The sequence below is a fragment of the Hypomesus nipponensis genome, chromosome 12, assembly GCF_054491055.1.
Source record: "Hypomesus nipponensis isolate SF chromosome 12, ASM5449105v1, whole genome shotgun sequence".
Classification (NCBI taxonomy): Eukaryota; Metazoa; Chordata; class Actinopteri; order Osmeriformes; family Osmeridae; genus Hypomesus; species Hypomesus nipponensis.
The window spans coordinates 7,747,430-7,775,085 of NC_140372.1; the positions used below are offsets into that span (position 1 = coordinate 7,747,430).

Consider the following 27,656-nt stretch of genomic DNA (forward strand, 5'->3'; position numbering starts at 1 on the left):
GTTGGATGAAAAGGCAGAGCAAAAACTTCCCATAAATCAACACTAAACAGCTGAGCTGGAAAACTATCTTTTCGGGAAGTAGCAGGTCCTGAATTGGCGTTTGCAGGCGGTTCGGCTATTGTTCTTGTAGGTTCAATGGGATCCGAAATCGACTTTAATCAATAGTTGCAAATTTTTCATATGTGAACACTTGAAATAGCCTATTGCAGCCTACTATGGACTACGCAGCTGATTTAATTTGTTTCTCGTTTTCCGGATACTTGCGCTTTGTTATTCTATGTTTGTTGCACTTCAAGACGTTTGGCCAGTTTGGTAAGTGTCGTTTTTTAAAGATAACAGAGAATGAACAGATTGTATTGTCCTCCCCCTATCTTAACTCATATTTTTTTTATATCACTGTGCTATATGCGCATCATATTCAAATGGAATCAGAGCATTGGAGACCCACATCTATGATTGAACTTAAAATATAGTGCTTGTGCTTTTATAAAACAACTGCTTCTCATTTCCTAAAAACTACTAATGGACACAGACTGAAAACAGTCTTATGTATTAATGAGGACGGCCCAGACAGGGTGGGAAATTCTCTGATATGCTGTGCATTCAGCTGATTGAGTTTGTACGAAACAGGGCAGGTATTTGCAAAGCATTGCATTGATTCGTTGAACCAGCATCCAGATTAGTTCAGGGAAGACAACATTAAGATTGAGCAGCTGTGTGTTTTGTTTGACGTGACTTGAGAATTCTCGTCACTCATCACTCTCGAAGAGTACCTCAAAGGACTTTTCTTTGACCACCATGTTCAAAGTAACTCGAGAGAGAGAGAAAAAATGACTACATACAGTGCGTTGCTATCTCCCATATATCCTTGGCTTTGGTTAGACTTTGGTTAGACAATATTTATACTACTATCCAAAGTTAATAGGTCTATCAGGAAATACAGGTGTCTAATAGGAGTGGTTATGGAAGATAGAAATGTAGATGCTCTCTCTCTCTCTCTCTATCTCTCTCTCTCTGTCTCTCTCTGTCTCTGTCTCTGTCTCTGTCCTCTGAATTACAGCACTTCAACTGGCCTCTAGGCCAAGTTGTCACAACAGATAAATCAACACACGCAGTCCTAAACCCAAATGCTAGAGGCCATAAACAGCCCCCCAGAGTGTTCCACATCTTGATCACCATCTCACGAGGACACAACAAAGCATTCCTGCCTTAACACAGATAACACGCTAACCCCCCCCAAAAAACTAATGACTCTCCTGCTGGCCTAAGTGTCATTTAGTCAATTTCCCTGACTTACTGTATGTGTGCGTATCAAATCATTCTCAATGTGATTTAGCACTGAAACAGGTGATTTTCAATGTCTTTGTTGTTATTCCGGTGCCAAATTTTGAATTTATGACACTCATTCAAAAGAAAAGTAGCTTCTTCAAAAGAACAATTTTTGTGTTGCTTTTGTTGGAAACTGCTAACTCAACCTTGTTGTAGAGACAACAAACAAACAGTATACAAATGCACTGTCTCCACATCACTGGTTTGATGACAGCCTGTGGAGGAATTCCCTATGGACACATTTATTAGGTTACCTCCCCACCATTTAAAGGAGGGCAAATTTGAACAGTTTAGTCAACAGCCAAGCCTCAGCCTTTGTCTTCTCCCAGAAAACACAGCTGTTTACAGAACCTCTGACCCTATCTCTGTTAGTGTTCCAGATAAGGTGCATATATGCACTGACAGAACAAACCCAAACACAACATTTTCTTTCAAGGGTCTGTCATTTGTTGGGTCAAACGTGTAGGACCATGTTTGGGCTGGAAACGTCTTTAACTGCTGGATTCAAGACCGTAAATACCACATACTGTGTTGTAACTTTCTCCTATAGTGCCAGGGTTTTGTCAGACCTGCCATGCTGCTAAGGTGGTCTGACCTTGCTAATTGACCTGAACTGAAACATTTATTAGGATTCGCCAATGACTTAATTGAATAGAGAGGCTAAATTCTGAACAGTTCCTTCTTTTTGTCAAGAATAACTATTAAAATATCTTCAGGTGGATGGTACTTGACCCATTTCGATTCACAGATGCTTTCAGTGTTGAGGTCTTTTTGCGAGTGTGCTAGCCTACAAACTTTCATGGGATTTCAGATTTCCGCCTTTTAAAAACCTCATTCCTCCATTTTTAGCCTTCAGCTGCAAGCTATGTTCAAAGGTTGCCATGCGCCATTGACTTTAGTGTCCCCACCTGGGGAGTGTCAAGACAAGAAAGGGCTTATATAAATGTGTGTTATTTTTACCTTATTTAAATTTCCGGTTGCTCAGGAGGTTAAATGAACTCCTCCATGTCACCTTTAATGAGCTCACTGACCTAGTAGGGTAACTGGAAGTGCATTTTTTTGGCACCACTCTATCCACTCCCCAAAGCTTCTCTTAAGCTTTACAGAAAAATAATGTCTTGGGAACTTCCACATCAGGTTTTGAATGAATGACCACATGATCCTCATGGTTGTCTATCTTAACAGGAGCTCCGGAGTGTTACGCGGGGGGCCATCGCACCTTAAGGAACCCTTACCGTAGCATTGACTTTGACTCCAGTGAGCTCCAGAACACGGCCATCCAGGAGCTCATCTGCGACCACTCGCTGGCCCCAGGCTGGTACCGCTTCAGCATCAACAACAAGCCGGCAGAGATGCCCACCAGCTGTGTGGAGGTAAGGCAGAGGGCAGTATGTTTGTCTTTTTACACATGGCACCAGAGATTTGGGTGAGTTTGACGATTTATAACAGGATGTTAACCAAATAATTCAAGCAGACAATTGGCTTCATTACACTTAAAAGATGACATGAAATAGGAAGGAACTTCCATAGCTTTTGTTGACAATTGAAAACTAGATGTTTAGAGTGAACATTTGAACAAGAGTACAGTTTAGCAAAGCCACCATCATGGGCACTTACAGAGCAGGTGTAGGATCCACTCCCCGAGTTTGTAATGACTGTGGCTTTCCTGTTCCGCCCAGATGAACAGGTGTGGGACTCAGGCCCCAGTGTGGCTGTCTCTGAAGGACAGCTCCCTGCCTCGACCTGGCCAGGTCACCCAGCTCTCAGCCTGCGCCACCTGGCAGTTCTTCCAGGGCAGCACCAAGGACTGCTGCCTCTTCCGCATCCCTGTCTCGGTACGCAACTGTGGGGACTTCCTGCTCTACTACCTGCAGCCCACCCAGGGATGCATGGGCTACTGTGCTACAGGTGAGTGTACCTCTCTCCCTCATACCCCAACACACACACACACACACGCACACACAGCAGTGTCCGGGTGGCTGCTCTGATGGAATCTGAATTGCCCTGGAGATATCTTTGCTCTGTTCTGTCTTAACAAGAGATCCTTTATGGTTATGGCTGTGAGATTCAGAATATGATTGCATCAAGGCCTCATTAAGGCACATTGGAAGTAAAAAAAAAAAAAAAAAAAAAAAAAAGATCCTAGGGGAATCAAATATCTATCGTCCACACATATAGTTGATCAATTAAATGCCTCTCTCAAGTACTATTCCTGTTTTGAAAGTAATTGTATCAGAAAGGTGCATCCGCCAATTAATGCACATATCAACAAATAATTTATAATATGCTTGTCAGCTTGATGACTCAGCTTCTTTCAACAGATCTGTAGAGTTCTAGATAGCAACAGTCCTCTGTTAGATGGTTATTGTACTATGACAAGTAGTATGACTGTCTTTTACGAGGCCAGTGAAACACTTGACGCACATTACAACAAGAAAATATGTTTCTACCATGCTGCAGTGCAAACTCTCAAATATATAATTACATTGTTTACCGGGATGTCAAGGAAGTCTAGACCGTCTGCACAACTGAGAATGAAAAACCTGTTTATACCACTTTGAGGTGATATGTTTCACAGACACCAGTATTGTTTGCACCAGAGTGTCAAACTTTGCTTTTTGCTTTTAGTCATTTCAGAATTTACTCCTAAATTCTGCCCGTCTGGTGAAGTGGAAGTTAACGGTCGATGCAAAGGTAAGAAAACATTTGAAAAATAGTTATTTCATTATTATCTTTTCTCACCCAGAGTTACAGAAAGGTTTCTTCTTTGATAATATATGTTTTCACACATCTTTGAATTAAATTGTAGAGGTGAACAAGCCCAAACGCATATCAAACCCTTCTGAGTAGAAATCCCCATTTCTGGACTCATAAGTTCTTCCTTGATTGCCTTTGTCAGCCAACCTCCTACCACTCTCCTCTAAGCCTGTGATCAGCCCTGAGCTGGTGGGCAACAGCGTCCACCTGAGATGCTCCTTCAGTGGGGTGACCTCCAGCCCACCAGTGGGCTACCTGGTGGTGTGGGCCAGGCACATCGGCCCCAATATGAAAGCTGAGATCAGGCAGGATTCCACCCTGCAGACGTTCTCTCTGGTGGAGATGGATGGGCTTCACTTCAGACTGGGGGAAACGGTAATGTCTACCAGACTGTGCTGTTGGGACACACGTGTTGGGGGGGCTTGACCCTTACTGGGGGCTCAACCAATAGAGCCTCCAAACCCTGGGGGCTGGGTTCAACCTGCTGAAAATGCTAGAAAAACACAAGAGGAAAATGTTTGGTATCTAGTCAGGGAAATGAGGGCTAGGTAGAGGGTACAGGGTTTAATTAGACCCAGCAGGCCTCAACTGTCCTCTCTCACGTTTCATTGCTGCTTCGCCACATGCTTTTTATTTTGATGCCTAACTGGAACTCTGTGTCTGTCGGCTTTATCGTTGTAGCACCATTTTATCGTGGCACACTGTGCACGAACATTGTGTTGTCCCTGCAGTGTGGGGTGATACCACGTGTGGATGCGTCATCCTGGCAGTGTCTGTGACAAGCTGTAGTGTGCAGTGCAGGGCTGGGCTGGACTCACTCAGGAGGCCTCGTCTTACTAATGTGGAAGTCACAGCTGGGCCAGGTCAAAGGCTGAAGCTGTGCTGTGAGAGAGTATTAGACAGAACCACTGGGAGCTTAGCCAAGCCTGACTATCTCAACTCTTCATGTATGTTACATGTTACTCCATGAAATGTTTGGACAAATTACAAATCCAAGCTAGCACTAGTACAAAGTTGCTTGTTTATAGTACGATTTTTATTTTTGTTGCAGCGGGGTTTACAAATCACTGGAGTAGAGTCATGCTTTAGCCTTAGCCTTTTACCCGAATAAAAAGTAAATAAAGCAAATTTTGCTTCCATATGTGTAAAATATAAATAATCAAGATTCTTTCACCCCAGTTTTCTTGCAGTGTTTCTACGTTCCGGGGCAACTACACCCACACACGATCTGTGGCAAAGGAGAGTGAGGGTTTCTATGCTGGAATCAAGGTAAAACCATTTTTTCCTAGAATTTCCTACCACCATCCAGCTGGGGCCTGTCCAGGAACTCGTGTCCATGCTCTCTGCCTGCAGTTCTCTCCAGATGTCCTCCACATTGCAGAGGACAGTAAGGAGCACCAGCTGACCCTCCACAGCACCGTTCCCATACCCTGTCATGGCCCCCAGCCCAGCCACTATTGTGGAGTCCCCCTCACTCTGACTGTCCACGAGCCAGGTCAGATATTACAGGACCATACAACACCAGGGGTGGCTGAGGAAATAGGGGGAAAAACTGTAGGTACTATTCAGATACTGGCTATATCCCAACTTCACGACAATTAAAACAAGGTATATTTTTGTAATTGTGATCTATTTCTGTATTTTGCATGCGCTCCACGTACTTCCATACCGATAAAACCCCCTCGAAAAACATCAGGTTCCGGTTACTGTACATGTACACGTAGGTCGATTGTGTACTTTGTCATCAAAGCACATTCCGGACTTCTCTGTCACCGCATCAAGGCTGCTATGGTGACAGATCCGGCTGGCATCCCACAGCTGTGTTCTGTTTACTAACGACGGGTTTGGGGGGGGGCGGCCGGGCCCTACGATCTGTTGACATCCCAGACAGTGTGAGCGCGGAAGCCCCCAACATGGTCCTGTCCACCTGTCAGGTGACACTGCAGTCCTCGCCGTGCGGGGATGACGGCTGCGGCCATGCTGGCCTCCTGGTCACCGCCGTCTCCGACTTCACCCGTGACGGCAACCGGGCCAGCCTCCTCAGCATCCATCCAGGCCCCACTGCCCCGCGCCTCTGGAGGAGCTACAGCCCTGATCCCCTTAAGGTATGAGAAACTAGGTCCTAACTGTCGTGACAAGCCACAGAAACCAGGGGCTGAGACACACGATTCAGGAGACTGACACAAAAAGGCCATTTGATGAACAAAAAGTTAAATTGTTAACAGAACGACAAATTAATCTGCCGGGGAGCCATGCTCCACCCTTGTCCGCTGCTCCACCTGTGAGTTATCCGAAATCAATATCTTGACGGTGAAATCCGCATTGTAAGCCATCTGTGCCTCCCACTTGAGGCTTCACTCTCGGCCTCGTAGATATCCATTCCCCCTCCTGAGCACATTTGGCTCAGCTTTTGTGCAGATGAGCAAACGAGTCACAACCCCGCGGCGACACGTTCTGCGAAGGGGAAGTGGGGAAACCGCTTAAAGGGCCGGCACACGGCATGGTCGGGCGACGGCTTGGAAGGTCTGGGTGGGCTCGCTCTCTGGGGATGCCACACTGTACAGTCATAGAACTGTAAACACCAGCATGACATTTAAACAGTTTATTCTGTAGAGGGGAAAACGGTGTCCAGTCCCAGTCAAGCTCTGGCATTAGCAAACAACAGGGGATATTCCAAATATCTCATTTGATGACTTCCATTTGTAGAAGAACACAGCTGTCTAATAGCAGGGATTAAGTAACTCCACAAGTTCCAGATGAAACAGCTGCCTGAAGAGTTTGATGGAGATAATGTGTTGCCAGTCAGCCCAGACACATCTGGGCCTGTGTGTCTACACTGAAATCACGACAGCCGCTCAAGCTTTGTTCTCCCATCCTCCAGGTCATAGTTCAGGACGTTCCTACTGCCAACTGCTACTCCCTCACCGATCCTCACATCATCACCTTAGATGGGAGGTAAAGGTCTCATTTCCTGAATGTGGCGTCATACATTCGACACTTATATGCTGTATCTCATTCAGGAGGCACAATATCATTTGTGGAGGGGAAATGTCCTTCTCTGCCGGGTTGAAATCAGTTTTTGTACCGCAACACCAGGCGCTATGAGAACCAGCAGACGGGCACATTCGTGTTGTACCGCAGCCTGACCAGAGACTTTGAGGTCCAGGTTCGCCAGTGGGACTGCGGGAGCCGCCACTACGCTGTGGCCTGCAACTGTGGCGTGGTGGCTCGGGATGAAGACCAGGTGGTCACGTTCGATATGTGCAACGGGCAGCTGCAGGAAACCAGGCCCCGCCTCTCTCTTAAGAACCTGGGCCCCGGCCGGGAGAGTCGCATCCAGATTCTGGAGTCCAACCAAGGCAGGAAAGTCACTGTAGGTGTCCTGGTCATTCCTTCAACACCCCAATGTTATATGTCTGTACGGATAGTCTGTTTTTTGAGATGCATACAGGGATATTTTAATTAGCTGCTGGATGTAATTCTCCTTTTGTAGTTGATCTTTCCCTCCGGGGCCTTTGTTAGGGCCGACGTCCGCGATTGGGGAATGAGCTTGTCAATCAGGGCGCCCAGCGTGGACTACGGCAGCACACAAGGCCTCTGTGGGACGTTCGACAGGAACGGACACAATGACTTCCACGGGCGCGATGGAAGCACCTATGGCAGCGACGACCACGGACGCTTCATTGAAGACTGGAGGTGAGGGTTGTCGGAGAGAGCTCATTTACAGACCTGGAAAGATGTTCCTGAAGTTCGTCCCAGCTGTAGATTACATCATGCCATCATAAGAAATCTATGAATAAAGATGGAAACAACTGTAATTCAGCGGATCAAGGCATCTGGATAGATTGAGGCAGATATGTTTAAGATTTCACTTCAGCCGACATGTGGTCTTTAGCCGACATGTGGTGGATGAAGAAATCGAATTAAAAGCTAGATAACCTTATCAAACCATCCGATTTGACATTTTAGGCTTATTGAAAGGTTAATGTGATAGCTAATTTTCTTTACCTCCTCCTGTGTGTCAGGATTGCCCCTGGAGAGAGCTTATTTGACACCACGCCACCACCTCAAGTATCCCCAAAGAAGAGACGGCCTTTCTGCCAGTGTCAGCGGGGATACAGCGTGTCTCTCCATGCCACGGAAACTGCAGACAGGCTTTTTCCTCCGCAGACTGAGTGTCTCTCTCATGACAATGTGGATTATACCTCTGTGTTCCCATCAGTGGACACCACCTCTGAGCACACCGAGAGTTCCGACGAAACCATCGTGGATCTGTCGTCAGCCTTACAGAGCCCAGCTCTGCCTGTGGAGGATTGGCCCTCTAGGATCCACAGGGGCTTTGAAGAGCCCAGAGGTGATAGCGAGCTGGATCGAATGTTCAGGGAGGACTTTCTAGTAGCTGTAGACAGGCCTAAGAGACAGGCCATGTACGAGTTCCAGCCCATCTTCACAACCCAGAGCCTGAGTCAGACAGACCTGGAGAGCCTTGCTTACTTCTTCCCCGACGACCACTTGTCGGGCCCACGGCCAGCGGTCCAGCCCGCGTGGCCCACGCCCAGTGGCCTGACCTCGGTGAAGGCTCTGGAGCTATGCCAGCTTGCGCTGGCCAACTCCACGGTGGGCACGGTGTGCCAGAGTGTGCTGGGCAGGCGTCTGGACGAGGCAGTGCACCTGTGCATCCTGGACCTGCAGCTGAAAGATGACCTGGCCTGGGAGGAGGCCCTGCTGCCTTACCTGGAGAACGAGTGCGAGAGGAGGCTGATGGAGAACAGGACGCTGCGCGCCCTGCAGCTGGCTCCAGGGCCCCTGGGGGCGTCCGGGGAGGTGGTCACTGCTTTGCGCTGTCCCAACTTTTGCAACAACAATGGCGACTGCACAGAGTGGGGCTGCCAGTGCTACTCTGGACACAGCTTTTATGACTGTAGTCTCGCTATCAGTGAGTACTATACTAGATACCGTTTTAAAGAGTGCTGTTTGTTCCCCAACAGTATTTCTGAACCTGATTCTACACTTGGGAATTTATTTGCAGTGGTTTTGAGCCAGATTACAATTAAGATGGCAGTGCAGTTGCTTGGATGACAATCCTATTTGTACTTTACACCACTCTCCCGTGGTTTCAATTCATGATGCATCCCCCTTAGCTAGGCTTCATTAGCAATTTAAACTGTCTAGAATCTTTGTCTACTTGGGATAATTCCACAAACCTTTCTGCGTGAAAGAGACGTCTCATGCTATGGCTATATCTCCTGAGACTGAGCAGATGGTATTCCATTCTCATTATTCTACTAATTCTCATTTGGTTCAAACTCATCTGAGTACCACTGACTGCATGCTGTGCGTTCAGAACTGTCCCAATCCATCTGGAGATGCCTTTGAACTAGGTAGGCTCATGTCTTCTGGGCCCTAGGTGTGAAACAGGACTGATAAAATGGTGTTCCAGGAAAAAGATGTCCTTCTCAAAATATACTTTCTGGACAGAATTTTATATATGTATCTACAGATAAAAAACTTAGACTCCTATTGGGATGAACCCCCCCCCCCAAAAAAAAAAAAAACAAACTAAATAATCTCAGTTAATATGAAATGAACTCAAGTGAACAGTCAGATTAACAAAGGTCAGACAGTACATATTGGTCCTTTTACTGACTGTGCTGTGATTTATGTCAGTTGCACTGAGATCAACATCCAAGGGGAAGACTAAGGGCTTACCAATAAATCAGCCTAATTGCTTAACAAATCACAGATCAGCATCCTAGATCATTATCCTACCTGTCTCACGGTGGGTCCTGACTCAGGGACCTCTTCAACAGTGCTCTCTGTCTCACAGGATTCATTCATTTCTTGCTCAATTCGTACTTTTTTGTTGCCAGTTTTTGTAAAACAAAACAAAGCTATCTTAGAAGAGTCTACAATCTTCTTTCTTTATTGTCTTCAGCTGAAGTCGGTTAGCAACTCTTCTCCAAATTCTATTGCTTTAGCTATCCTCATCAAACCCAGTTATATTTGAAATAATTGGAAGGCGTGTGTGCTTCAACTGCACCTTTCGCTCTAGTTATTAGGAGAAAATGCTGCTTTTAGGAACAACCAGGGCTGCACACTGGTTAGTTTTAATCACGCCAAGTTCTTACGAGGGGCCTGTCATTTCCTTTTGTCAGTATGATAGGCCATGTTCTTAAAACACACAGGCATCCTTGTTTTTCTCATGCCCTGCAATTTTGGAAATACTGGAGCTGGAAATTCACCCAAAGCACTACTTTGTGTTCTGTGTTCCGGCTGTCTGTCAAGTAGTCATCAATGTTAAGCAGTAATTCAGTATGCAGGGTTAAATCTAAAGAGGGGTAAGATACATGATGTAGTATATAGGTAACCCTTTATAATTAGAGCCACAAGCTGGACCTATTTGTAGAATGCTTTGTAAAGTCTAAATCCTCAGTTTGATCTTGGTAAAACTATGTTTGCTCATACTGAACCAATCAACTACTAACAAACAACCTTTTTTTGTTATCTACAAACTTTTAATTATTTACAAATGCTTGTAGATAAGAAACACACGTTAAATTAGTATTTTTGTTTCAAGTTCAAAGTGTAATGATATTGAAAGGGAAGATAAATATTTTATAAACCACTTTATTCGACATCACATTCTTACAAAGAGAATTGAGGTGGGAGTTTTTTTTTGTTCTCTTGACTCTCTTATTTAAAACTATGACTTTGCCTTCAGTTTAGTATATGATATTTACTTACTGAATTTACAGACTCTATTTACATACAGTATGTTCCTAGCCAAGGACGTGAAGCTGTTTGTCACATCATACATTATGTATACGAGAGTACCCTTGAGTTGGTGAATGCTAAATCTTATTTTGGCAGTTTGGAACCTTGTGTGATGGTACGCATACGCATCTACATGGTTCTTCTATACAGGCAGAGAGACGACAATGGTCTTTCACGGTTCGATTCTTTGCCCATAGTTGGGTTTTTGCAAGTTGTAAATGACAAGGATGGGATTTGGAGGTCGCACGCGAAGACTTGAGGTGAATATCAACGAGGTCCAAATGAGGATGTGAGGCTTGTTAGCGTGGCTCAGTCTCTGATCTCGAGTCATGACGGGCGTTCTCCATCTCTGTGTCCCCTGACAGGTCAGCCCGTTGAACTGACCGACCTGGAGAACGGCGGCCTCTGTGACATCCGAGCGTTTGACTGCCGCACCGTCCGCGTCTTCGGCCTGGGATTCATCGACTCACACGACCTCGGGTGCTTCGCCACGCGACTGACGGTGAGGGAGGCGACCAGCGGCCACGCCACTGGGGTGGCACGAGAGAGACGAGAGCAGGAACGAGACTCCCTGTAGTCCGTGCTTCTGTTCCTGTCCTCTGGAGCTGGGACGTTGTGTCCGTGTTAAAGCTCTGTGCATTGAGACGGGGAAACAAAGACAAAATCATCTGATGGTAGACGCTACTGAGCTGTATGCCATTGGCTTCCCTGGGATATGAATGGAGCCAGTTTAGGAGCAAGCCATCAGTCTAGATCAGTGAGAGGTGACGTCATCCGGTGCTGTCTTTGCAAATCCCCTGTCTTTGAAGCTGTTTTTCCTGGTATTAGGTAAACCAAACTTGTGAAAGATGATCACTTTGACTTTTGTCAAATGACACAACTTTTTGGTTCAAATCTGATGCTCTGACAGTCTCATGTGGAATACATAAATAAATTGGCCCACAGATAACTCAGTTCTCAGGTTCAGTAATCAGCCATCCATGAAAGATCTGAAATGAGATAGTTGATTGGTATTCCACCCCTCAAGGAAAATGCAGTGTGATCATGAATATATCAACTGTCCTTAATGTCCTTGACACTAATGCTCCAGCTCTAGAAAATGTTAGTCTAAGGATTTCAGAGACTGCGTAATAATGATAATCATCCACAAAGCCGATATCAAATTTAAAGGGTGATTATTCAAGCTTTTCAACTTCACATTACGAACACATAAGAGCATGGAAACAGTAGATCCGAGCCCGGTACTGTAACTCAGCACTTCTGGATGTGATTAGGATTCCGTCTTTGATGATGCCTTGGTGTTTGTCTGTCCCTGCAGTATGTGAATGGGGAGTGGGTTTCTGGAGAGAAGCAGAGAAGCCGGGCCACCTTCCTGAGCTCCAAAACCATCGACTGCACAGTGCCCTCCCTGAGCAGCGTGGAGGACCACACCCTCGAGTTCATGATGGGCGACAAACCCTACGCGCGCTGGGAGATGAAGGTACGGAACCGCTCTCGACGTGGATCGGCAGTCGTCCGGCACACCACGTCTCGGTTCGATCCTTCACAAGTGATGGCACTTCACTTCTCTGAAGCCAACTCGTGGTGTGTCCCTCTCTTGACCTTCTTCCTCCCTGATATACATCATGCTCCGGCGTGCCCCCGCGGGCGCTCAGGATCGCTGTTTGTTTACTGGGGTAAAGGAGGAAGAGGACTGGGGGGGGATTTTGATGGAAGGAAACATTAGCATAAATCTTGTAAGTAGAGAGCCATGGGGCTTCCCCTCAAGGTGGGCTCAAAGTCAGATCTGCAGCCTCAAATGGATTACTTGAGCTTGGCCTGCAGGATGAGCCCAGTATTCCTTGAATGCACCATTAATCTACCAAGCATTAGGGATTTATTGAGTCGCCGTAGGAGAGTTAGTTTTTTTTGCATTGAGTTGCAAATGTCAAATCATGCTTATGCATAAAATCAAATATAGAGGTAGGCGAAGCGGCTTTGTTTCGAGTGTTTTTACACGTGTGAAATGAAAACAGATCCTACTCAAGGTAACGTAACTCTCCCCAATACCAGACCGTTGTAGCCACGGTAACACAGTTCAAATATATGGGAGGCCCATCGGTTCAGACTGGAATCTGTCTTTCGTGTTTCAGGTGACCAATGACGGGTCCCACTACACTCAGCCCAAGGTGCTGACAATCTACGATGGCGTGTGCCAAGTCTGTGAGGCAGCTCGCTCTGGTCTCTGTAAGTTAAAGGTAATCCTACACACTGAACAAAAACTATTTGGATTCCCAGTCCAGCATTCAAATTTTTCAAAATGTCAAAAAAAAGAAAAAAAAAAAAGAATAGAAAATCTGTTTTTTTCTCAATAATAGTGAAAAAAAGTAAACCTTGAACTGGTGTCAAGGAAACTTGTTTACGCATGTCAACATGTTTAGCGAAGCAGTAAAGCGTGCTGACTCAGGGGCGCACAAGGGGAACAGGGCTCCTGAATGACTAAACCAGATCTGTGGAACATCAGAGCTCCCAATGCTGTGCAGTTGTCTGTTGAAACCAGTCATTGTGCCGGCGGTACACAATCACAAGCATGTACCGGCGTTACACACTCACTAACTCTGTCTCCATCTCTCTAACACACACACACATACACACACTCTCTCATGCACGCACCCACACAGACTCTCTCTTTCACACACAAATGCACACATACATGGACAAAGACACACAGAGAGAGGATTAGCTGTGCCTGACGATGATTTATCAAATGGAGTTCTTGGGATCTTGGGAAGAGATGGATTTGTTACTGTTTGTTTTTAATTCATTTCCTCTTGTCCTTGGTCGCTAGTGAAATCTCTAGTAAATGAAAATCTCCATATTTCCCCTATCTCTCTTTCTCTCTTTCTCTGGGTCAGGAGAGGACCTGCAATATAGATGGGATGTGTTTTTCCGAAGGAGACTCCAATCCCACAAGCCCATGCCTCCTCTGTAATCCTGCTACGTCAAAATTCACATGGTCTTTGAATCAAGGTAAATTTAAGGAATGTACCTGGTACTTGTTCATTCCCACTGACGGAAACCAAAATATCTGTGAACATGTTTACTCGACCTGTTGAAACCCCGTAATTTCCAAGTGATCAGATTTACTAGAAGCTCTTAAAGATGTCTTCAGGCCTCAGACAGCATTTAATTGTATTGTTAGAGTGCCCATATAAACCAAAATATGACAGGCAAGAGTGGAAGGTAAACAAATCAAGGTGGCAGTGGCTAGGTTAGCTAGCTGTGCCCTTGCTACAGTTGTTCATTTTCACCACGGAGGATAAGGACGGGGGTGGGGGTTGGGGGGGCCCAGGCTGTCAGCCTCAGAGTAGCTCTGCACCGCGCCACACGCATGCCGACTCAGGTAGATTTACAGCCTGCAGTCTGTTGAAACCCTGTGGCTGCAGACGCCTCCCATATTTTTGACGCTCGGTGGTTAACTTCATTAACTCAGGCTAGCAGCGAGTGATAATGGGGAGCTTGGAGACAAGACGGATCGTGATTGGCCGGGCCAATTATGATGGAGAGGAGTCGTTTTCCACTGTGGACATCCTCTCCTTAGCTTGAGTTATGCCTTGAAGTTTGATTGATGGGTAGGCAAAGTTTTTTCATGTTATTCAAGGTTACACATGCTGCTTTGGGTGCAATTAGAGTGTTTTTGTTAAGAATGTGTGGGTGGGTGTGAGAGAGGCAAAGTGCTGGGAAAGCGTGTATAATTTTGTACATACAGAGGTTTTTTCCTTTTAGTTTGTCCACAACCAAGGCTGACAGATATTCAATGAATCCTTTCAGTTTCTCTGCTTCAATATAAATTACAGTGTGTTAGTGATTCATCGTGAATTTTGTGATGCCATGGTCAAGAGCTACTATAACATGAGATTTCTATACTCGTCTCTTAGACCTTGGAAGGAACAGACCCCCCTCCACACACACACACACACACACACACAGATATATATGACACAAACAGCCTTCTGGTAGCCTTTGGGGTCCTTGTTGTCAAAAACATGGTTGGAATCCAGTGCCAGCCTCACCAGTGCAACCACTCACTCAAACTAAGTGGTCGACATCATCCAGAAAACACAAGGCTTCCTGTGTACAGAACAGGAAGGTCAAGAGGAAAGATCCCCATCTGGACTTGTTGTGCCACAGCTTGTGCAAGGCTCGGGAGTGCTCATCAGTTTATTTTTCCTTCAACCCCCCCCCCCCCCCCCCCCCACACATCTTCCTTCTTCATGTTTCCTCCTCAGTCAACCAGCCCCCAGCTTTCCATCAGCCCCAGGACGGTCTCCATACCTTCGCCGGCGAGAATTTTGTGTTCCAGTTCACGGCGGCGGACCCGGAGGGCTCGGCCCTGCTCTTCCAGCTGGAGGTGGGCCCGCCAGACGCCGCCCTCTCCCCTGCAGGCCTCCTCATCTGGAAAGTCCATCCGGAGGAGACGCAAGCGCACACCTTCAAGTTCACGCTGTCGGATGAGTGCAACGCCCAGGGCAGATACACCGTGGAGGTAAAAAAAAAAAAAATCTAAAGGTTTTACATGTCCCAGGTCCCTGGGAGGGGAAGGAGGTAGGGGCAAGAAGGCTGGGGGGGGGGGGGGGGCTGTTTGGACCCAGAGCCAGGAGTTCAGTCAACACTCATTGGTCTCTTCAGGGCGGAAGTGTCCCGCCACATGGGCCACGGACCGTGTATGGTAAACAAATGGCTATAGAAAAGCTATGAGGAACATACTGAAACAGTCTCTAACGGATCAGCAACAACAAATTATTATTTAAAACAACACTCTACATTCTTAACAGCTGTTGACCTCAACAAGAACCCTACTATGCAAATGAAGGACCTGTGTGTTTTCATTTCAACTGCAAGCTAACAGCATGTTAATGTCCCACCTCTTTTAGCCAGTTTGAGAAATAGAATAGAAGAGCTGCATGTGGGGTGTTTCACCTCAACATATGGCTGCTGTTACTTTACCCCTCCTTCTTACGTTCATAGAGAGAGATAAATATCCACTCTTCCTCCACTTAACTCCAGATGGGCCAAATGCATCTACCCCCAGTTGGCTAACCATTATTAAATGTGACCCTCGCCTTATCTCCTGTTCTATCCAAGTTCAGGGTTTAGAGTGGGATCTGGAGGAATTATCACAATTTCATTATTACCAGCTTCCCTATCATTTATGATAAGCCAGACAAAACACAGATGGGAAATTCCATGTCAAGGAAGTGAGAGTTTTGACAATCATCATAGCAGGAAAGTAACATTTTAGTTTCGTATTTTTCGAGGTAGATAAAAGCTTCAATCTCCTTTGCCCACTCCAAGAGATTTGGAGCAGTAGCTGGAGTCAGAATAGTGTTGATACTTAAACAGGCCATCGTCTTGTAATATATAAACCTTGTCTTCAGATTGGAGTGAAGCCTTGCGGATGTTTGAACGGAGGAAAGTGTGTGACGGACGTGACTGTTCCAGCTGGTAGCGGCGGCTACTTGTGTGTGTGTCCTGAGGGGCTCCGTGGACACCTGTGCGAGAAGAACGTTGACGTCTGTCTCTCTGGCCAATGTGGTTTGGGGGTGTGTGCTAAAACAGCCCAGGGCTTCAGATGCCAGTGCCCTCAGGGATTGAGAGGTATGCTGATGAAGTGTTGTGCATGTGTTGTTTGTAAAATTGTTAGCTAAACGATGATCTTTTCAAGAGCCTAAGAACCTAACTTTCCTCCAACAATATTATTTACATATACAGTTTACAGTAATACAATACATCTTTGTATTGTGCATCTTTGTGTAGGAACAACTTGTCGGGAGGATGTGAACGAGTGTGAAAAGATGCCATGTTTCCCTGGTGTCCAGTGTTTCAATAGCTTCGGATCCTACTGGTGTGGAAGCTGCCCCAAAGGCATGCTGGGAGATGGCACCACATGTGCAGGTAAGCGTCAACCAATCTGACCACCTCATTTATGTCAGTTAATATCTTTTAATATCACAAATACATATTTTCACCAACGACAAACCTCTGTGAAGAACTAGCTACTATTTTTGACTGTCATCTTTGAGAGTAATATTCAAGAACATTCCGCCATGACAGTCCATACCAAATCTGGATACCATTACTGACAGTAACTGAATGATTGCCAGTTCCCTTTGAAATATTTCAGTCATTTCACTGAGCTCCGGTGCGGTCACAGAGAGCTCTCCTTCCCAGGTGATAACCAACAGGGATGCATATAGAATGGGAAACAGATGGCAGGTGATGACTGCTCCCCCTTCCTGCCCTCTCCTCTATTGCACAGGCTTGTTGAGCTGAGTTAATTGGTTAAGTACTTCCCCTGTGTGTGTGCGCGTGTGCGCGTGCGTGCGTGCGTGCGTGCATGCGCAAGAAAAAGACTGAAAGAGAAGGAGAGAGAATTGTGTTTGTAAAGGGGACAGAGATTAAGGAATGTACTGTTTGTGTGCAAGAGAGGGGAGAGGGAGAAAGGAAAAAGTGTGTGTGTGTGTGTGTGTGTGTGTGTGTGTGTGTGTGTGTGTGTGTGTGTGTGTGTGTGTGTGTGTGTGTGTGTGTGTGTAAAAGAGAGAGAGAGCAGAGAGTATCCAGTCCTGGCTGAGAGCTGTGCACCTCAGGTGTGTCTCCGCTGACTGCTGACTGACATGAGCTATTAGTGCTGAGGTCTGGGTATAGGGAGGGAGGGAGGGAGGGAGGGAGGGAGGGAGGGAGGGAGGGAGGGAGGGAGGGAGGGAGGGAGGGAGGGAGGGAGGGAGGGAGGGAGGGAGGGAGGGAGGGAGGGAGGGAGGGAGGGAGGGAGGGAGGGAGGGAGGGAGGGAGGGAGGGAGGGAGGGAGGGAGGGAGGGAGGGAGGGAGGGAGGGAGGGAGGGAGGGAGGGAGGGAGGGAGGGAGGGAGGGAGGGAGGGAGGGAGTGCAGGATGATCTAGTGCCTGGGCCAAGGGGCTGGAGAACAGGGCTGTGCTGGGGCACTAGACGTAAAGCAGACTCCCGTCCACACTCAAATCATCGCCAACACGTGAGCAGTGAGCACTGACATTTTTCAAGCAACCTCAACAGCACTGAATCACTAATTAGATGACTACATTACTATGAATTTCATCAGAAGTGAGATCAGTCTTTGCCACCTAGTCCTCAGCCTGGCCATTGGCCATTGTAAGTACAGATGGCAGTGTTTGAGGGGTGGTTCACAAGTGCCTGACTGAATTTAAAACAGACATCAAACATTAACCATCCCTTGCTAGAAACTCGTTCAATGTTTTATTATCCAAAGATGTGTTGGGAAGCACAGTACTGTCCTCTGAAATGTGTGAGAGTGCCAAGCCTCCAGCACTTAGAGAGTGCACCAATGTCTTCTCTCGTCACTATGTGCCCCCAAACTGCCATATCATGGCTAGCGCCATTAGCTTTCATTTTTAGACCTCCCTAGCTGTCTTTTCTTTATCTGTCTGTTTTCCTAGTGATGCGTTTTCAGCTGAGTGATTTCCATGATTTGTTTATTTGAACTGTTAACTGAATTCCAGTGGAAGCACAACTGCTGGATCTGAAAACACGACTTGCATGGTGTATACAGTTATGTTGAACACAAATAGAATGATTCAATAATTACAGAATTACTTTCATTTCAGGAAGTATTATCAGAATGAAGCCTTTCTCACAAAGAGCCTTATCTAAGACATTTCTTGTTAATGTCGAAATAAACAATGAATAAATCATTGTTTCCAGGTCCTTGCTTTTAACCAGCAGATATTGTACATTCCAGCACGTTGGATTATAATTTGCATTTAATGGATGTGACATTCATTTACTGTTCTCTCCCATTATCTCCGCTCAACCCCTCCAACTATCCCCCTCTCTCTTCCTATCCAGCTCTGAAGCCAGTCATCCCCAGCACTGAAACCCCTGCCCCTTTAACTGTCAACAAGAGGCCCAACACCAGCCCCGACCCTCATCCTCCACCCGGAATGCCCACGCTCAGGCCCAGGCACCCACAGAGCAGCACAGTGGCTGGGAAGGCCCCGGCCGGACCTCCCCCTCCTGGTCGTGGACGTGGCATCGGTGAGCAGACTGCTGAGCATTGGTCTCACTGTCACTGTGCTCATACTGGTGGAGGTGAATGGGTAGTTGATGTGTCACCCCACTTGTCATCTGGTTTATCCTGCGTGTGTCCTGGGGTGGGTTTCAAGGTCAATTGGCAAACGTGAGGCTCTTGACTGACACTTGAGGTTCAATTATTAAGCCCTAATATAATCAGGCCGCACCCAATTGGGCACTACGACAGGATTAGCAGCCGCAGCTTGCAGGGTTGTTAATGACCTTCTGTCATCACACTTAAAGGGTGGTGGTGAGATTGAAACCCGTTGCGGCAAGATGCCGTGCTCCATGACTGGGATCCTCTCGCTCCCGTCTTCTCGGGGCTTTGTGCTGACCTCGTTGAAAACGAAACCACGTTTTACAAGAGCCATGAGCGCGAAGGTGTTCCATCACGCTTGGGATCAATCTCTTTTTCATCGGGGACAGCTGGTCCATTTCACTCACAATTTCCCCCCCCCCCCCCCCCCGTTGAAGAGACAGTTTGTTGGGGCGTCACGGAAAAGAGCAAGGGCTGTCAAAGCCTGTACCTGTCCACAAGGTAAATGGCCGTCATTTTGCCGTCATTTTGCCTCAGTGCACTGGGCTCTCCTCAGCAAATGAGTCATGACGTAGTCGTAGTCCTTGATAAATGTTCCGGTGATCAGACTGAGCACAGCTGATAATGTGCACGACGGCCAAGGACACGGGCAAGGTAAGTACGCAATCTTGAGTGAAGTTGGCTTCGGTGTCAGCAGATTTCGTTAGTAAAGGACACACCGTGGTTTGGGGACTAATAGGGTGATTTGCGTATTTCGGTGCTCTCAGCTGGGGGCCAGGTGGAGGGCTGCAGGCCAGAGAGTGATCTTGGGTCTGAGGAGGAGATAAGGCATAGTTGGGGTAGCTCACCCTTGACCCCCTTCTTCACCAGCTGACCCTGATCCTTAGCAAGCATTTATTCTCCAATTATCCCAAAACCTTACAATTCTCCCAGTAAGGCAATTCAAGCATTTAAGAAAACTAAGAGAACATAAGCCTCTCCCTCACACGCACATTTGGTTGAAAAAGTACATTTATTATAATTGGTCTTGTAAGACTGCATTTTTTTTAACTAAAGAGCAATTAGCAGTTTTTTTATTTTTTATTAACTGCAGTTCTTCAACCTTCATGTCTACACTTTATGTGATACATCCTGGTAGGGTGTGCACACATGGAGCTTTAAGATTCTTTAAATTGCTGCATTTCCAGGAATCATCACTAACTATTAAACTTAGAGTCACTGAGTCACTCTGTGTACTGTGTGACGTACAGCATTAAATGAACTGTTTTCCAGGTTCTGGGTTGGGCCTGGCGCCTAACGTGACAGCCTCCTGTGCCACAAGGCCTTGTTTCCCAGGAGTCCAATGCATCGATCGTCGTCCACCATATGTCGGTTATGTCTGCAGCCGCTGCCCTCCAGGTCTCCACGGCAATGGGCGAACATGCACAAAAACCCCTCAAACAAGTAAGGCTTGTATTCTATTTTCCCTTTTTGTTTACATGTGAAATTTCATTTTTTTGCAAAGACCTTTGCTGACAATTGACATAAAAATGAAAAATACAATGCCAAAAGGATATAAGCCCTTGGGCTAAGCATTATCAAAGTCACGGATCTGTAATAAATAAATAAATAAATTCAAGGATTCAGGATTTGGTTTATACCAGCCTAACCTTCTTGCACTCCTGTAATACTTTGAGTCCAAGATAATAAATTGATGTTAGTGGAATAGGCTTCTTCAGGCATTTATCTTTCATGAAAAATACAAATATTTTATTCAGAGTAAAAGTTATACCCTTAGCCATCAGTGGAGTGGCCAGACAACACAGCCTGTGTGGACGTTTTCACAGTTTCTTCCTCCGTCTCTCGACAGCCTCTGATTGAAACGAAAAGGTGCTTTAGTGTATCAGTCTCCATCAAAAATAACCCTGCCTAACCGTAAGAACTTTTCTGAACTGTCTCTTTGAATCAGTGGCTAGCTCCAGTTTTTTCCCACAAATCTTAATTGCACATTTGTCATGTGGGGTGTTGACAACTCTTTCGGCCATTGCTGTATACCATTGCTTTGTGGGTATCTGGTTTGGTAGCATGGGGCTCATGCGTAGCTGAGATTTCTCCAACATCAATGTGTCAGGCTCTGTAGGGAGTGTGGTCGTTTGTCTGTGAAGTCTCGGTTGGCTGAGTGGCATGTCAACATCTGTTGTAGGGGTTTATGGGACAATTCTCCAACTCCCAAACAGACTGTCTAGTTTAATTCCAACCAGGTTCTGTCACTAATGCAGCTGTGATTTTGAACAAATTGCCTCATCTTTGTTTTTCTCTTACTCTGGTTTTGCACTGTAAAACTGAGTGTTGCAGTGTCTAATATTGCGAAACATATTCATTTCAGAGACCATTTGCTGTCAACAACTTATTGTCTCTCATCTCCGCTCTGTCCTCAGCTGGCCCCAAGCTTTCTCAGCCACTGATCCCAGGCAAGAGCAGTCGATCCCAGCACAACCGCAGTCAAGTCTTCCAGGTACACCTGCCTGTGATGCCCTCCAGGCATGGAGTCAAACGTCAATTCATGCCTGTCTCACGGCCCTATCAGAACCCCGCACGCCCAGCCACCTCCCCCCCCCAAAGACCTGTGACGGCGAGAAAAGAGGTCACCCTGCCATCTAGACACACGCCTGGTTCATCCGTCAATGCCCTCCGCCTCACCACGGGAACCCGTCACGGTGCCCACCCCAGGATGGATGCCAAAGTGGCACGTGATGGTACCAGCACCACTTCCTTCAAGGTGACCCCCAGAGAGGCTGGCGGAGGCCTGCCGAGCGCCAACTACGCCAAGGAGACGGAGAGCAGCCGGCAGACGGCCCAGCAGAGCCTCCACACGGTGAGGCCCACCTTGACCAGGCCCTGGACCCCCCCAAAAGCAGTGGCCCCACTGACTGCGGCCCTCACCGCCTTCTCCTACTCCCTCTCCGAGGCCGAGTTCTCCGCTGATGGAGATCTAACGGGGCCAGACTCCGACCCTCCAGACCCGCCCCAGCCCGCTCTGACCCTCACCACCCCGGCCAGGCGAGTAACTCTCCCAGGCCACCACACTTCAGCCTTGCACCGGGTCTCACCTCCATTCCCCAGGCCCAGGCCCAGTGTGACAGAAAGGTGGCCGCTCTCCTGCGCTGACCTACCCTGCTTCCCCGGGGTCCAGTGCGAGACCACCAAAGATGGGCGTTTCCGCTGCGGAAGATGCCCCCTTGGTTACACCGGAGACGGACAAGCATGCAGAGGTAGCGTAGCTCCACAACCGCCATAAACGTTGTTCAATGATGAGGTCCTTCAAGCATGTTACTTTGCTAAATTGTAGCCGGGTAAACAATAATGGAAATGAAAAGACATTGCCGGTAGCTGGTTCACGCAGATGCCGTCTATTATAGCAGAGAGGTTTTCTGAGGATGATGTGTTTATACAGCCACGGTGAGGGGGGTTGGAGGTAGATGTGAGCAGGTTTAATTGGCATGCGGTGCCCCCCTTGTCTCCAGCTGTGTGCAGGCATGCGTGTGGCAGGAACATGGAGTGCGCGGCTCCCAACACATGCCGCTGTAAAGCAGGCTACACCGGCCTCAACTGTCAGACAGGTAACCCGCTCGGGGCTATCCACTCATCAGTCAAGTCAATTCTTTGATTTACGTCAACCCAAAAAATGTCTTCACAAATGTGTTTCGAGTCTGATTTCTCTCGTCTTTCAGCGATCTGCCAGCCCGTGTGCGAGAACGCGGGCCGGTGCGTCGCCCCCGGTGTGTGTGAGTGCGAGAGAGGCTATCATGGGGAGACTTGCGAGGAAGGTAAGCGATCTCTCTCTCTCTCTCTCTCTCCAGCCTCATTAGTGGGCTTCATCAGAGGGCTGTCAGCTGCAGCACCTGACGAGAGTCTTGCAGCCAGTCCTTTAGGTCACATCCCCGCAGAAAGTAGTGGGAGCTCATCATGGAGAGAGCCCCCCCACAGTCAGGTGTGTGTGTGTGCGCGTGCTCTCCTTTGAAACTCCCGTCTTGAGACCTGAAGCACTACTGCCATCTACAGATCCGACTACACTCACCGCAAGACTAGATAGTTTAGGAGTCAGGTGGCTGAACGGCGAGGGAATCGGGCTAGTAATCTGAAGGTCGCCAGTTCGATTCCTGGCCGAGCCAAATGACGTTGTGTCCTTGGGCAAGGCACTTCACCCTACTTGCCCCGGGGGGAATGTCCATGTACTTACTGTAAGTCGCTCTGGATAAGAGCGTCTGCTAAATGACTATGTTTAGCTAGGCCAGTATATCCCTCCCCGTCCAAGCCGCCCTCGTCCGGTTGTAGTGACTGGTTTTGATGACTCCACAGCTCTGTGTTCTCTGCCTTGTGAACACGGTGGTACCTGTGTGGGGCCACACACCTGCTCGTGCCCCTACGGCTTCGTTGGACCCAGATGTGAAACCAGTGAGTGTGCACACAGCAATCGATGGTTCAGTGTCATTGCTAGTCAAGTTAAAAGTGTCAGTCAAAACTCTTTAGTCTACTATCTCCCTCCTTCTCTCTCCTTCTCTCTCCTTCTCTCTCCTTTTCTCTCTCTCTCTCTCTCTCTCTCTCTCTCTCTCTCTCTCTCTCTCTCTCTCTCTCTCTCTCTCTCTCTCTCTCTCTCTCTCTTTTCCCCAGTGGTGTGTAACCGACACTGTCACAACGGAGGTGAGTGTGTCTCCCCGGACGAGTGCACTTGCCTGCATGGGTGGACTGGACCCTCTTGTGAATCAGGTATTCTCTCTCTCTATCTTATCTATCGTCTCTCTGTTGTGTGTGTGTGTCTTGGTAGAATCTTGCCAAGGAAGATATTCCCTGAAGGAATTTGCATGACTGTCAGTAATTTAGCAGCTTGACAGCTGTGTTGTTTCCCTTCCAGCTCTGTGTTCCCCCCTGTGTCTGAACGGAGCTACGTGTGTCCGCCCGGACACCTGCGCTTGTCTGCACGGCTTCTACGGGGCCCAGTGTCAAAACGGTAACTCTTCTAACTGGCGACAGCGCCCTTGGCCTTGCGCGTACCACACCGAGTCACGGGCTGGCATGCCGGCAGCACGAACAAGCTGAATGTTCCAATGATTATGTCGTATGAGAGGAAAACTAATCCTCTAGACTGACAGGAGCTTAGTGGAGATGTGTTTGATGTGAGGAGATCCATCAGGATCCTGGCAGTAATCCAATCTGCCCAATAGTAGCGACGTTTCTACAGCTCCAGAAAAAAAAACAGTCTTTATTGATCTGTGGTCCTGTGTCTTGGTCTGTGAAATTTGTGCTGTATCTCTTTGGTCGCGCTCTCCGTCACCCTCCCTCTCTCTCCCTCCCTCCGCCTGCCGTCGCTACCTCAGCTGTGTGCAGCCCGCCCTGTACCAATGGGGGCCTCTGCATGCGCAACAACGTCTGCTCCTGCCCCGAAGGATACACCGGGGTACGCTGCGAGAAGAGTGAGTCCAGCCCCCCCCTGTTCTAGCCCCCCATTATCATCATCCATTACATGCCATATGTGTGTCGGCCTGCCAACAAGACTGCCACGCGGGGGGTGCAGTTACCGCTGCCTGTCGTTAATGTACAACATCTTGGCGAGTAAATTGAGCCATATGGATAAGAGGAAGCTTTTGGTGGCGGTACTGGGACAAAAGGCGGGGATTTAGATGGAGGGGCTGGGATTCTGAGCTGCGAGCTACATGTGGGGAATTGAACCTGGGTACGGAGTGATGTAATTGCCGAGGGAATTCTACTCGACACCATTTGTAACTCAGACACGCACACAATGTTTTTCTGTTGAGGGTGAATGTAACTGTAGAATCGTGCTATTATAGGATGTGAGAGCTTTACAATGGGTTTATTCCAACCATTTCATCCACTGAATGGTTTTTGTGTTTCCTGGGGAGCCTTATGCTAAAAGTGAATCTTTCTCCCTCAATATTTTTCCTTTGCTTTTTCTCTCTCCTTCCGTCTTGTACTCTGCTAGGTGTGTGCGAGCCCCTGTGTGTGAACAGAGGGAGGTGTGTCGGCCCCAACGTGTGTGACTGTCCGTCTGGCTGGAATGGCCAGCGCTGTGAGAAACGTAAGTGGACGTCTCAAATGTGAGACGGCAAACAAGTCTGCATGTGGAAGCGGTCAACGAGTCGTCTGGTGTGTCAAAACACCAGAGGCCATGATTTGGCACATGCAAATACCTATGACTATTTGTAGCCTCTAAAAGAATATATGGATGAGCAAGTTTCCAGGTTTATTTTTGCATCCACATATGAATTTCTTTGCATTGTCTTCTCTCAGCCACGTGTCTGCAGAGGTGTCTGAACGGAGGCGAGTGTGTGGGCCCTAACACCTGCCACTGCTCCCAGGGGTGGCAGGGCATGCTGTGCCAAATCCGTAAGTATTCTCCCTGTGAGACACGCGCATGCACACGACTGCAATCACACCAGCGCACACGTCCCCCAGAGAACCTAACGTGTTTCATTAATAAGTCGGAAATAGCATTCAATTGCATCTCATTGCCTTTCAGTACCATTGTTCACCAACAGGAACGCCACCTGAATTGAATAGCATTGTTGCTATGTCCCCTTGACCCTGTGTGTGGCTGGGCCACAGCCAGGTGTCGACTGCAGTAGCATTGTTAAGCTCCCTCGTCTACGGCAGCCATAGTGATTGGCTAGTTTGTGTTATAATGAGGATCCGATACAGTCCTTGCTTCATAAGCCTCCTCTGTCAGTTTACATACTCAATTATGCCAATTCCAACTTGGCATGAGTTTAGGACCGGACACTAGTCAGCAGTCAGTGGAGGACCTGCTTTGTGGAGACAAAATTGGTTTCTTTCTTATTACAGTGTCGCTAATGTTGGTTATATTGAGCCTTCTCTGCAACAACTCTAAACTGTATCTTAAAGCGGCCAAATCTTGACGTGCATGAATGAATGTGCAGATGAATTAAAGTGTCTAACTCCCCATAAAGAAAAGTGACCAACAATAAAGATGATTCACCGTTTATATTTGTTTATTCACTCGAGCCAGGCAGTCAATGGAAGTCAATTCCAAAGTATACCCCAGAGTAATATCTGTACTTACAACAAGAAGCAGAAAGACTCACTTATGGGCATTACCATGGATAATAATTGTATATTGTTAGTTGTTTTAGGAGGGGGGGCTTTTAATGCAAGGGCCTTCAAATGATTCCCTGGGATGATGTCAAGATTATGGTCACTGTGTTGTCCTAACTGCATTTGACGCCGATATGAGCAGAGATTAGTGTCAGCTCTGTGGTTATGTCATTATCAGGGCATCACGGCTGATTTAGCTTTTGCCTCTTCCTAGGCCACCGTGCCGCATTGTGATTCCTTCTGTCGTTTTAACAGCTCTCTGCGAACAGAAGTGCCTTTATGGGAGCCGCTGTATCCAACCTAGCGTCTGTGCGTGCAGAAAGGGATACTCAGGGCCGCTATGCGCCAGGAAGGTAATCAGCACTTCACCACACACATACACAGCCAGGATGTATGAAATCAAAGTGAAGATTCTGAGCATTTAAGTTACGAAAATAATACCCAATCGTTTTTTAAGACCTTTATTGGAACCAATTGGCCCTACTAGTTGTGTTCTTCTTTTCTATTATTTTACATTGTCCATTGGTATTAGAATAAAAACACTCTTTCCAATAGGACTTTCCCTATGAACATTCAGTTAGGTAGCCTAACTAGTGAGGTAGCTGAACTGTGAGGAAAAATGTAAGTAACTTACTTTTTCATACTGAAAAGCAATCATGCAGCAAAAAAAAAACAAAAAAAAAACAGAAGTAATCATTGGGAATTAGATTGAGCCACTCCAACTTCACCTAAGTGAAGTGAGCCCTGATTCATCTTACTGTGCCAGTGTCAGAAATCTTATTGTACAGTCCATGGCTTTGGCTACAGAGTGGCGGTGGATGGTAAAAATAGCTACTTTTTTCAGCTTCCTATTCCGAGAGGCTGATGTACCAACTTTGAACAATGTGCACTGAAGAACCTGGAGCATACTTCTTCACAGAGCCACTACCCAGGGAACTCCAGTATATCTAATGCCATTGTAATTTTGTACTCTAAATAGTAGAAATACAATTTCCAAAGTACATTATGTATAAAGATTATATTTCTAATTGGTATTGTATGAGTCAACAACTCTATTTCCTTTATCTTTTTAAAAATGAAACTGTAAAACTATTTTTCAACAAATATTTCACAAATGATGTCATACTGTCATATCGTAAATATTCTACTGTGTCTGAAGCATTAAATGAAGCAGACCAACATACATTTAGAAACAGGATGACTCATTTATGAACCAATAAATCTTGTTTTATATTAACTTATTTGGTTGTGAGATTATATTGTGTATTGAAGTGTTGTATACAGTATGTCCTCCATATTCTGTATGTTTATTATTTTTTAATAAAAGGGGAAGTGTGTTAAAATTCATAATTTTGTACAAGCCTTGATTCCAGTGTTTTGTACTCATGTAAGGCTTCGGACCTTCACCTTAGTGCTGTGTACTGTGTGCTTTTTTTTTTTTGCATCACTGCGTACTATATTATGGTAGTTTGCTGGTCTGCTGATCTTTTACTGTATTGGTTGGTTGGATGGATGATGCGACCACTTGGGGATTAACCTTTCATGTGTCACA

At 46.8% G+C, this 27,656-nt stretch overlaps 1 protein-coding gene and 1 long non-coding RNA gene across 2 annotated transcripts in view; one reads left to right on the forward strand and one right to left on the reverse strand.

Annotated features, from left to right (window-relative positions):
* LOC146260863 (von Willebrand factor D and EGF domain-containing protein) lies at positions 1 to 27,454 on the forward strand. Its single transcript, XM_084667952.1, has 32 exons — positions 1 to 312; positions 2,515 to 2,702; positions 3,009 to 3,237; positions 3,958 to 4,023; positions 4,229 to 4,461; positions 5,266 to 5,355; positions 5,440 to 5,581; positions 5,974 to 6,191; positions 6,968 to 7,041; positions 7,183 to 7,459; positions 7,580 to 7,782; positions 8,112 to 9,022; positions 11,226 to 11,362; positions 12,179 to 12,340; positions 12,993 to 13,097; positions 13,755 to 13,869; positions 15,129 to 15,385; positions 16,278 to 16,497; positions 16,657 to 16,794; positions 18,736 to 18,924; positions 20,270 to 20,440; positions 21,415 to 22,248; positions 22,501 to 22,596; positions 22,708 to 22,803; positions 23,336 to 23,431; positions 23,648 to 23,743; positions 23,889 to 23,984; positions 24,352 to 24,447; positions 24,975 to 25,070; positions 25,283 to 25,378; positions 26,360 to 26,457; positions 26,949 to 27,454. The coding sequence occupies exons 1-32, from the start codon at positions 216 to 218 to the stop codon at positions 26,967 to 26,969; spliced, it is 5,943 nt and encodes a 1,980-aa protein (XP_084524078.1). The 5' UTR covers positions 1 to 215; the 3' UTR covers positions 26,970 to 27,454.
* LOC146260864 (uncharacterized) overlaps positions 10,714 to 27,656 on the reverse strand; it is a 19,557-nt gene continuing 2,614 nt past the window's right edge. The window contains exon 3 of the long non-coding RNA XR_014724753.1: positions 10,714 to 11,492. This is a non-coding gene — a long non-coding RNA (uncharacterized LOC146260864). The remainder of the gene's footprint in view (positions 11,493 to 27,656) is intronic.